The sequence below is a fragment of the Sinohyriopsis cumingii genome, chromosome 8 (genome assembly GCF_028554795.1).
Source record: "Sinohyriopsis cumingii isolate HCF-2022 chromosome 8, ASM2855479v2, whole genome shotgun sequence".
NCBI classification, from domain to species: Eukaryota; Metazoa; Mollusca; class Bivalvia; order Unionida; family Unionidae; genus Sinohyriopsis; species Sinohyriopsis cumingii.
The window spans coordinates 97116921-97130146 of NC_142968.1; the positions used below are offsets into that span (position 1 = coordinate 97116921).

General features: G+C 34.6%; 1 protein-coding gene across 1 annotated transcript in view; it reads right to left on the reverse strand.

Annotated features, from left to right (window-relative positions):
• LOC149794199 (uncharacterized) overlaps positions 1-13226 on the reverse strand; it is a 55256-nt gene that overhangs the window by 11835 nt on the left and 30195 nt on the right. The window contains exon 3 of the mRNA XM_089966537.1: positions 12181-12371. Within this exon, the coding sequence (XP_089822663.1) occupies positions 12181-12371 (191 nt within the window). The remainder of the gene's footprint in view (positions 1-12180; positions 12372-13226) is intronic.

Sequence of the window (13226 nt, forward strand, 5' to 3'; positions counted from 1 at the left end):
TGGAGTGTCTGGACGTTAACGTGTTGTGGTCTGGAGTCACATTCATCTCTGGCATACGATTTAATAATATATTTTCCAAAGGGCGACTGATGATTTAGTGGTTTCGTAACAGTACAGTTTTGTACGGATCAGGCTAAAATGTTTACCCTCTCCTTACTTTAAAGCTTCTTTCTGAACATCAACGTTTAATACTTGCCTCAGCGTCGATCATTTGACTTTGCAGGTAGTATGCATTTACTGTTGGCGTCGGTATCGCTAGCATATCTCAGTATCTTGCCTTCGAGTTGTTCGCTTGTCCATTCTCCTAAAAAGACCCCTTCGATGACTGCGTTAAGGCCCTACTAGCAATTGATGAAGATGCAATTGTCAAAGTACTAGATCTCCTGCAAGTTATAATGCTTCGTACAATTTTAAGTGAGCATTGGATGTCTCGAAGGTTTCAATACTAGCATTTCCAAACTCGCCTAAGGTACAAACTCTGGCTCTTCATCGTAATTGACACGGATAAAATCTTCACGAACGATGTCGTCAGCCAATTCAACGTAGCGGTATGGATCTGCCAAGTACCCATCTTGCGTAAACAAGGATGTTGCGCTAATTTTCCACAAAAGCAATTGAATTTAACTTTGGCAAACAAGAGTCTTCTTTCGTTCGCTTTGGCGTGGTCTAAAGTGAAGCATTCGATGGAACGGAACTTCTCTATGGATTCCGCTTGGTCTTGGTGGATGGAGAGTCTCAAACGATGTGTTCCATGGCTTTGCATTGTTGTTTCAGTGTCGCTAACAAGGACTCCTACAAATCGATGATGAAACCTACTACTTTCTGGGAAGGCACTAAGGATGTGAAGTTTTTAAATTTCATCATACAACTGTAAGCGGTGGTTCTAAATTTTCTGGATATGCGCTTATGCGTATCTCGAATATGGTAATAACTTTTGGGAGCCACAGAATGAGTTTTTTTGATCTTCTTGGCGTTAAGAATTTTGGATAGTGTGAATTGGATTGGTGGATAGGATGTTTGTGAGATTTCATCTCCTTCTTTGAAGCTCAGTGCTATAACATCGTTACCCTGAACACCCACTAAACCTGTATAAAAAAAAATGTTTTAGGTTGTCTATATAGGTGCAAGACAGAACAGCTGTACTATAACGTTTATTGGATTTATCCAAACAACAACTGTCACGCCCCTATCTTTACTTCTGTTTGTGATAATGACTTGTTATTGATAAGATTTTCCAAAGATGAAATGTCTACAAGCTATGTGACTTTCACTGCAACTTTCACATACTCTCCACTTCAAATGTTTGACGAGAAAAATTTCTATCCGATTTTTGCCATTTTCCATTACACGCATACTTGACACTTTATAAGAAATCTTATCTCGATACCAACAACCAAATTCATTAGAGGAAAACAACAAGTGTATCCCTTCTCTCTCTCTCTCTCTCTCTCTCTCTCTCTCTCTCTCTCTGCGAGTGTGTGGATGTCAAAATGTGCAAGTGAGAAAACAATTGTCCGTTTCACGGTAACCAATGACGTTACTGTTCAATATTTTGTGTGGCAAGAAAATATATTACAGTACACAACACAGGATTGCAAATTCACATCCCAGTCTGTGTACACTGTATTGGTAAATCGCAAGAGCATGTGCATTATTTTGCCACACTGCCTTAGATCAGAACAATTCGTCACTAAACGTAAGCGATTTCGTCGGCTAACCAATATTTTATACCGCCTTGTATGAAAGCTTTTTTCTTTCAATAATAACTTCTTGTGAATGTATGAAGCTTCATTATCGTGGAGCATGAATATTTGGAAGACACGAAGAGTAATATGTTGCTGCAGAAAGTACATATACACCACACTCGTGTCTTTTAAAATACATAAAATATGCGATTGCATGCATCAGCAATTTGTTTCGTTTCTAGTGGCACATTACCTTCAAGTAATAGGTCAGATTAGAGTAGGGTTTTTTAATCATTCTGCCGATTTTCTGCTTCATGCTTCAGTTTTTTTGCACCAGGGTTTTGAATACAGATTGTTGCTGTGGTAGATATTCTATATCTAGTATGCTGATAATATCTGCATAAAGATCTTGCACTTTTTCTATTAGCATATGATAATGCACCTGTGTGATTAATGTCTCGTGTAGTCTAAATAATGCCTGGTGAGATTTCGATTTTTCTGGAGCTCCAGAAAGTTTCCTTGTCCTATATTATATGTTGATGTTCAGTTCCTAAGCATTCAGACTGGGTCGTTGAATTTTATTTTAATGAAACCGATAGCAACTTGCAGCTAATTAGCATGATATTTATGCTTGCGGTTCATTCTAACAATAGCATAATAAACCTCGATCTCTTTCAGCAAAACCGATCTATGTTGTACACGATAAGCTTGGAAAGAAGCTTCGTATTTTTCTGAAGAAAGTTTTGATGTAGAGTTATACCAAATATATGATAGTAAATGATCCCAAATAATTCTTCACCAGGATTGCCTGCGCCACCTTAGCTTCTGCTTGTCGTCCATTTAATTTTGCTGTTAAATGCTAAAAGCGCTAATTTGTCCTCTATTGATGAGTTTTCCAAAATTATAATGGAGAGCTGCAAGAGCATTGCTGTCAATTTGTCATAGTCTATGTATTTCAGGATATGACAATAATTGGAATGTATATTCAATTTGTATTATGTGGATGATATTGTCCATAACTGAGAATACTAGTTTGAGCCTACCTGACTAATTCTTTTTCATAAACATCCCATTACATAGCTAATATTTATCTATGAGTGTTGATTAAATATTCATATAATGATCGCTTATAGGTAAACATGATTATGTGGTCTTTTGACTTTGAAAGTTTCTATTTGGGACCGTGTTTATGAAATTGATGGGAAAATTATTATCATCCTTGTCCTCATATTGTGTCTAAGGGGGGTATCAGGGAGAAGAAAAAACATCTGTATTCCTGTGTTAACATCAGTCTATAGATGTACCTATTTTTGTAGTGTTTCAGGTTTAAATTGACAGAATTTATTTATTTAAATTAATCACTGGAATTAAACAATACTCAATAATACTTTCGGACTAAATCACCATTTTGTGATTATTGTGAATTCATTATAGACATTTTGGATAATATCATTGTGATTCATCAATACCGATAGCACATAATGACAATTCCAGTCTGTTGGCAAATCAGCACATTCAAGATTGAAATTTATTATGAATACCTATTCAGTTGGACTTGTGATATAACTTTAGGATTATTTGGAATTTAATTCACAATACTGCAAGTTCTTTTTAATTATTTTTGTATTCTATAGAAATAAAGCAATTTTTGAATTTTACCAAAAAATATTGATTTTACGCTCGTTTTGTTTTCTAGTTTGAAACATTATAATCATCGCATAACCTTTTTATAGATTGTCAGTTTTTGATCAGACCAATTCATCATATGCAGTATCGTTTGTACGTCATCGTAATCTATGACAAGTTCTCTCTCAAATCTTCTTTCGATTCTTTGTAGCGGTCTTTTTTTTACCTTTATGATTTGTTCGTCTGACTTGCTTGTACATGCAGTCGTATCCTCGCTCTGGTCCTTTTCTTTTGGTGCATTCATTTTTTCCTGCGCCTATTTTTTGGAACCTATTATTGTTCCAAATATTTCATTGATCTGCTCCCTTATTATACCTCTTACTGTCACCTTAATCTTCTTAGCGAGAATAGCTGACACTTTGTCGTTACAAACCTGTTTTACATTATTGTCAAGCAGCTGATATTCTCTCCTATTAGCGACTAAAAACAGTATTGTTCAAATTAGCGTATACTGTTAATGCAGCAGAATCCAGACGCAACAGCTTGTACAAGTTTTTTTCTTGCTGCGCTTATGCTGTTATATTATGTTTCGGCTAACACGCCCTCAAATTATGTTTCATCACGCGCCTCCCAAAGCAACAGCTTATTAAGCTCGTGTGCCGTCCTCATTTATTTTAATGTAATATATATATATATATATATATATATATATATATATATATATATATATATATATATATATATATATATATATATATATATTATGTTGTCTACAAAATATTATTGAACGTAAAATTTTTAATGTAACTCTGGTGGGATATGTTGGCTTTGCAGAAACACAAAACAACTTGAAACAAAGAAATGTTTGTGCCGGTTTATGCAATGTCAAATGGATACACCGTATTCTGCATTTTGTATGTGCTGCCTTGATGTGTGGTTCAGTGTTTTGCAACATTTAACGCATCTAGACCCCAGTTAGTAATAAATTAGCCAGTAATTGCAAAGCGTCATATTGAGACAGAAAAGAACATTTTAAATGTATCCAGAAGTTCGCGTAAACACCAGTTATCGCCAACACGCATCATTGTTACACATTAGCAACATTGTGAGAAAATGAGTAAAATGATATGTGTGCCCTGGAGTATTTTGAAAACTTCCAGTGACAACAGCATTGGGACGTGGCCTGTAAAATTCTTATGCGTTTGACATGCACATACTGATTTGCTGTCGCATCTGTATTGTCAGTTTTGTATTATTGTGATATTTAATTCTGTACCGGCTGTGCCAACATCAAATTTAATCCAATTAACATATCTCAAAATTCTAAATTATGTTAGCGCCTGAATAATTATTGGACTGTATGCCAACTTTTATACTCTTGTACAAAAATGTTCCTAGTTACAAAGTGTTTTACCTTAAGCTAGCTCATATGGCATCGCAATGTACCTATAGGTCACAACTGGATAATTGACTAATATGAACTAAATATTGTTTCTGTATATTGTTTATTGGCCGCGTATATTGGAGTACCTAAGCTTGTAACACTCATCAACTCATTTGAAACAACTGGCAGATCCGAAAGTATTTGGAGAGTAACAAAAACAGTATAATGACTCATTATAAACAATCTGTATAAAACATTATACATTATTAGCTTCGACTCAGAAGAAATAAAGCAATCATGGCACATGTTTTGTTTCCTGATTTCAATTTAATCATTATATGTCTAACTGGACGAGGTAAGATTAATTTGAATCTCAATATGCTACTAAATTACAGACTTAGCTATGACCAGGTAATTATCTATATGTTGAATCCAAGCCAGGATAAGTACAAAACACTTAGTGACTTTGACGAGGCCGTAATCAGCTCTGATAACGCTAGGTAAAGAATATCAGAGCCATATGAGACAACGCCGGTAGAAGAGCTTGACGGTGTGAACGATTCTCTCATAGTATTTGACACCATCAAAATTGATAGGAATACTATGACTAAAATCAATGAGCATTTACCGCTGTCACGCAATAAGAACTCCAAATCAATATACATGGGACAGTCTTATTACGATGTTCCAAAATATATCTTAAACAACACGGGGTGCTTTGTTTTATTTTCTAGCTTAGACAACAGCGTCAAAGACTCGATTACGAGCGATCATTGTCGTGGCATAGTCTTTAAGCAATGTTATTACGAGATCAGAGAAATCAACAATCATAATTTTATGATATTCCTTTGAGAATACCATAAGTGCTTCCAGAAATGACAAATTTTATTGCCACAGGCGAACTCGCGTGTGGTCCTAGACGACCTAAGTTAGAGACAAAATATGCATATGGTCGTTGGCCGATTCGCGTTGTCATTTCTGCTTGATACAACAAAGCGTGTGTGGTCGCTAATAATTACAAAAACACATAATGCCGTTTGTTTGAGTATAGGAGCCAAAATATAAGATGTAATGAGAGAATACTGCAATTACGAAGTAGCATTCTGGCAGAGGATATTCGCGAAGAAGTATTTCAGCACAATGAGCAGACACATTATTTCAGCCAATTACTAACAACTAAAGTACGATGAAACATCAAATGATATAAAGCGAGGTTTACTTATCAAAGATTTAAAAGAACAGCAAGACATTTTACTAAGAAAACTTCCTGAAACGTTATATCAGTGGTTTTTGTGCCCCAAGAGCTGTCTGATGAAACCAAACATTTTGTTGTTACAGTATGAGATGAGGCTACTGAGCTTTAAATACGAGCACTTAATAAGACTGTACGTGGAGCGAGTACTTAAAAGAGTTGACTAAATTGTTAGAGCAAACAAAACAAATTGGCAACGTATGTACATATGTTGACAAGTAATTCCAAATGTCAGAAACTATTCTCTTCGATAGCAATCATGCCCTAGGAAACATCATTAATTTTACAGTGACATTCGCCCAATGAATTATCTCAGTACTCGCGCTATGACACTGCACTAATTTCTACTGAAAGGTGTTAAAATTTACTTGCTTCTGCGAGCACAAAACAGAACAATGAATAATGACTTGTATAATGAAGAAAACTCGGATTAAGCACAAAGAGATCACTGGAGGGTTATATTGGTCATTATGCAGCAGAATAGCTGCTGTATTGACTGGCATATCAAGAAAAAATACCCTTCTGTTTCAAGCTTTGCTAAGAAAACCAAATCAGCAGTAGGAGTTTCAACGGAGGAAATAATCGGAGAGAAATCTTCACCAACAGCAAAAGTCTAGCAGCCCATTAAAGAAATTGCGCCAACGAGAGAAGCTGTCCGCGTAATAAATACTGCAAACAAAATCAACATTGTCTAAGCGCGGCCAAGATATTATGGATTATTTTGATATAAGATTGGTGCCATTACCCAGATTGCCACAAAGTATAGTAGGAGCGGGTCTGAAACGGCTTTTGGTGTAACATAATGGTATAATCATGTTGAGGAGATATACCTCCAACTGTCTGAAGGTCTTTGATGAACGTCCTTTTGGTGAGTCTACTATAAAATACGAGTACTTGGAGAAGATGGACAGAAACACGCATCAAATAAATAAAGCTGAAACATGAATTATTGATACGAGAGTTGAAGACGTTGTACTTTCTTCCTCATACTGCTTTTCTTGAGGTCAGAGGTTATTTTTGCAGACTTCTGCTTCTCTATCTGCTGATTTTTCAAGAAAAACAAATGTAGCTTTGGCAAACAATGACTGGAACTTTTCAAGGATGTGCGCTGTCAACTTAGTACTCAGATAGTAGAGGACTTTTGGAACTATTTGCCTGCCTCTAGAAACATCAGACATATAATTTCAGCGATGAACACATTAGACATTCTGCAACATATATGTTTTGGTACCAATATACAAACAATGCAAGAGTTAACATTAAGTACTAACAAAGTTTAAAAGCTCTTCCCACCAGTTTTTGGAGCAGTGCAAGACCTGCATAACTTCGTGGAGCCATTAGCAAAGCTTTCTTAGCCCAGAATATCCTAATTATAGTATAGATTGATCCACAAGACTCGCTCTCGTGGACGGTTATTGTAAAGTTTGTATGATGTTGCCTCTAAGATCTATGTTTGGTTTGTGTCACGATATCGATACTTTAGTCATAGGAGTCAAGCACACCTTAGTCGAGCTAATCATATCTCTTATATTCACAATCTAGATAGTGGGGATGACAGACAATATATTCTTATTATTCTGCCTTATGTGATAAGTCACAGCTCAGTAAGCGTTTTTGTGACGCCAGTTAATTCAGTTGGCGCAAAACAAAATCAATCAAACTGAGCATTAACCAAATCCACCAAGGACAAAACGTTCTGGTGCCAACATACGCACGACATCAAATACAACATACCTAGGATAAGGGAAAAATGGTGCAATTATAATTATATGCAAAATAATGAACTAACAGTCGCGGCGTTTTCTCCCGATCTTATCTTTGCTTAACGCCTTAACATCTGACTACATGACGTCGTGGGCAAAATTTGATGGGACGACGCTGCCATGAATTCTACAGTAAGTTGGATGGCACTAATAATATGTCTGATGAAGACGACATTCCTAGAAAGGGTTCGGTATCAACAGTTAGACGAATATAATGTATGTCATGTAACAACCTAGATTCTGCTTGGTAATATTCTTCGCTAGGTCTATCGTGGGATGCAGCAATCAAGCCAATGCCATTTGCAAGACTTTGCTCACTTACATGCATAATTTTATCGAGAAATGAATCCGATGAGGGATTAGTGTCATCACAAAGCGACACGGAGTAGCCAATAATATTTACCTACCTGGATACGAAAACATCACATGAGACAAAGTATGTTAATTTAAAGAATATTACGTGTCAATGTTGACAAAAGCTATGTTCTCAAGCTGGAATATCCTGCTGGGTTATATGATGCGCACAACGATTATCCTTTCGCACCAGAAAATATGCTTGTGAATCATGATATGGTACGCTTACATTTTCAGCGGTTAGAAAAAGAATTAGCCTTTGCAATTTTTGTACTCTGCCTGAAGAAACGTGCTACGTAATCCATTAAAAAATATGATGTTGTACTTTGCCTTAGGATTGCGACTGATCAGAATTCACCACTTAGTTAAATTCAAGTAGGACACTTGGCTAAGATCTTATGTTTATTTTTATTCAATCAAGCGAGTGGCTGCGATAAACGATTTGGAGATTCAAGTCCATGAATAATTCTACATTTCGCAAGACGATTGAAAACATCAGGACGAGGGATAATATAGACCTTGTCAATGACAAAGCGAGGCGTGACAAGCCGGCCCTGACTTAGTCTTAATGAATATTTATTTACAAGTATTCTATCGTAGAAAAATACATCGGAAATTAAATAAACCTCTTTAGCTTGGGTTCGCTGTACTTGGGCTATCTAAATATTTTATTATCATTTCATTTTAATACAATAAAAAAAATATGGCGAAATGGCCCAGCTGCTTCTTACTGTTTCTTACTGATACCGAGGAGATGTGTGATGAAAATAGGACCGTTACGATATCTACGGTCCTAAACTACTGAACAAGAAAGAGCGATAACCAAGAAGTTTTGCATAAATAAAAATGTTAATTTATGTTCTTAAAATACAAAATGAAAGAGTTTTTTTTAAAAAATAACTTGCAGTGAATGAGTTCCTAAAATCCTAAAAGTTCTATCAATTCCAATTCCTTCAAGTAATCCAAATATGTTCCAAAGATATTCCGAACGATGGCTGTATTGCTCTGATATTAATAACAATACATGAGCATAACTATGTTATAAATCCAAATTTTCTTAAATGAATTCATGTTAATTCCAAGAGGTATTCCGAATAATCATTATATTTTACTGATGCACCAACAAAGCTGAAGAATAACCATGTTATAATCCAAATGTCTTTAAATGAATTCAAGGCAATTGTCACTTCGTATGCAACACCTTTATGTATATCTTTATTGTGTGCTGCCGAGCTTTTCCGATAACAAAAATGTACAGAAAAGATTCGATGCATCCTGAACGTGGGCCCATGGCGGCGACAACATTTTACTCGAGGAATGACAGCCTTGTGTGCGATGTCAGATTACATAAAACAACAAATTTGGCCCTTGCACCTTCACACTCTCCATTACATATATTACTTTCTTTTTAGCATAACACTGGTCGCTATGTTAAGAAGAAATGAAACATGCATTTTTTAAATTGATCACATTTCATAGTGAGGAGCTTGTCTTGTCTATGGATTTGCCAATAACTAATAATGTTATGTTGAACAGATTGATGAAAATTATCCAGAAAAGACTGTTTAGATGATTGCGTCATAACTGTTGTAGTTATTTAACCAAAATTAAATCATGCAATAAATAATCTTTATATATGATCCTTCATAGCAAGTGTGCCCTGATGAGTAGGGGTCAGTATATGGTGATGTTATTTGCATTGACAACATGCACAACCTAGAGAACGGTGTCTTACTCCTATGCTAATTTCATGTACTGCGACTGGATGTGATTATGTAAACTATGCACTATCTAAAGAAAACAGCTGATAAAATGACTGCTGCAACCTGCACTGTGTTGAAGTCTACATTTCCTTATAGAAACAAGAAATATCACTCCGGTTTTTGAAATCCGAATCAATGTTTTATAAGAGATGTCTTTGTTCAAGAATTTTGCATGGGCACACGTATATTTCCAGGAAAAAAAGAATTAATCCTTTTGGAATCCAAATAATTCGAAATAACTCCAAACTGACACAAGAAAAGAACACCTTGACATCAATTATTATAAGCCCAGACTGTGATTATTTCTCGAAAACGATGATTTAAAACTTGAATTTTAAGCCCTGTATAAGGGTGTCGTGATGATGTTTACATATAAAAGAATCACGTAGCCCCTGTATGTCCTTGATAAGAACCAATCATTTATCTCCAAGAATAAAAATTGTTTACTTCACTAAAAACTATTTACAAGTCTAGGGTGACGTATTAAATATAGACTCGATCTCACTGTTATAAGTCCAACAATAAAAAATAAATAAAAAAAATATCTTGTTCACGTGGCTGTTACTAATTTTGAATTAAAGTCAAGAACCATGTATGCCTTATGTGTTTATTAAAATGAACAGTCAAGGTCAAACTTTTTCTGGAAAAAGTATGAGTTTCTAATAAACAGAATTTCATTATTTTGACATTTAATGAATTAAAAATTAGAAAGATTTTAAAACTCAGAAACAATTAAGTCAGATATAAAAATTAAATCAAATATACATTACAATAAAAAAAACTAGCAAACGTTATGGACCAAGGTCCGCATATGAAGTAAATCTAACTGTATACTGTATAACCCAATTTGCACCCATTAATCATACATCAAATTAAAGGCAATTAAAAGTTTTTTTTTTTTTTATAGCTAGGTCTTTTTGAAATGGTTAAGATAACCAGTTAGAACAACCTGGGTATGTCTTTTTCTTTAATGATTAATCATATGTAACGTTCCAAAATGCAGATTGCACCCTTAATTTCATTGCTTAATCTGTTTGTTTTGTACTGAGAACAAACGGGAGCAGAAAAACTTAGTATTTAAGATATACCGTCAACTAAACGTGTTTTTTAGACAAGACGCAATGTTTCGCAATCTCGCATAAGTTGCATTTAAAGTTGGGTGCCTGTAACCATAATTATAAAATTATTCGAAAGATATGGTGAGACTATTTTTCGCTTCATGTAGAAAGCTAATAGTAATTTTCAATTCGACCACATAGTGTTCATGCAGAGGTTTTACAACTTTTACATGCCAAGTATGCTTTGTGTAATGTAATATTTGCAAGGGTCTGAAACACTCACTTTTATATAAAATACATATGCATACACGTGTTACAGACAAATGATTTTTTTATGTGCCGTTTTCATCGACGGAATACTCGTGACAGATACAAAATTGTGTGGTGAAATTAATAGTCTTGCTTTTTCGTTCATTTGCAGGTTCAGTATGCGATCACTTGCCTGCTAATCGTGCAGATTATCTGTATGTATCCATAATAAAGTAAATTGATTTCGTTCTTTTTAAGGAATTATTATGCAACCCCACCTATGTACATTACGTTTGATTGCATCAATTGATTAGCACACGAAGGCAATAATCGTAACCTAAAACATTTATGCTTTGTAGATAATTACCGTCAACGTTTTGCGTGTTTGAAACCTTCAATGAAACGGATGTTGTTATATGTCACTGAACTCATCCAGCCTATTCCGATTCTGACATTGTTCCTTTTTTCTTTTTCCCACCCAGATTTTAAACTTTTCGCCCCGCAACAATTTAATACCCTACTTAATTCCTACAGTAGAAGATAACAATTTACCTCAACAGATGACACAAGAGCCAGACGTTTGCATCATGACACTGATCATCGAGTTTAAAACTTGGAAATGCTGTTGAAATCACGCATTGACAAATAATTCTATAATTCTTATTTGTGGCACATCTTTTACATTATCACTTGTGTGTCTGCTCACGTCATAACTGATCTTTCAAATTTATTCATTAAGGTAATTTATACAAAAACAAAAGACATCTCTACAAACCCTCTTCTGTTTTTATACAACTATCTTATTTTATCCTAATTTATATGAAAAGCAAAATGAATGAAAGGATTAATTACTAAAACTTAATTTGTATATTGAATGACTGAAACTAGTAATAACAGCGCATACTAAAATAATACACAATTTACGTATTTTATATGCCTCTTATTTCCAATATTTCTAGTATCAAATAAAATTAAATTATAAGTAAAAATTTAATTTGTATGATATTAAGTGATGAGAAGTAAACTAATAAAACACTTGCACTTACCTTTGATTGACATAAGTTCATTATCTCCCAATATTTAAATGCTGAACATTGCAGTGGCAGATTAGTGTCCTGGTTAACATGATACTCAAGTAGAATATCTTTGCCTCTTATAAAATTATTCTGGCAGGAACGTGGCCCATGCTGGTTCTCGCGAACATCGTAGCCAATGCAAACAACGATTATGGATATTACTGAAATGATACAGTATTTATTTTTTAAAAGTAACATAGAAACTTCGTTACCTATCGAAAAAAAAAACTTATTATGAAAAATGAAAAACATATTGTGATATTTTCTATACTTACAGTATTATTGATCTGGTATTCCAAATTGTCTTCTAAATTAATAATGAATGCATACATATTACCATTGAAATGGAATTATTAGTACTGACACTTGACGTATATTTGCTTGATTCATACAATCAATATTGTTTCCTATATTTAAAACTGCGAGCATATATCTATTATTTAGCGCTGATATTCGAACAGTATTCCAAGTACAAAGGGTTGGAAAAGCTACTACCATAAAATGTCAGGTTTCGACACTGAGTAAAATTAATACATAGGTAGGACTCATGCCAAAGCCAAAGACTCATCCTAAAATAACATATTAAAAGATATTGACGAGCTCATATACACCAGAAAGTTATTTTAAAATGCAATGGACTATTTGGATTAACAACAAAAACTTAGGCGGTTAATTTCTAGTCTTAGCAAGGGCATATCTTGAGCAATTCAAGTCATATTGAGTATTTGCTTGTAGTAATACAAATATGATTTCACAGTTGCAACGGGATTTATACAGTGGATATATTTATTTGAAAGAATGAGATGCAATTATAAAAACTTTGTCTTTTACGAACCAGTAGATAGTATACTAAATTTTAATATAAGTCTAATGGTAGGTTATTTAGATAAGGATGTTTATGGAACACTGGGATGCCGAATTTAGTTTTCATTTGTTGCCGTGTGTACGGCTGTGCAAGGCTACTTGTATTTATTGCTGACTATGAATACCACGGGACCATCTGTACATGTGTGATG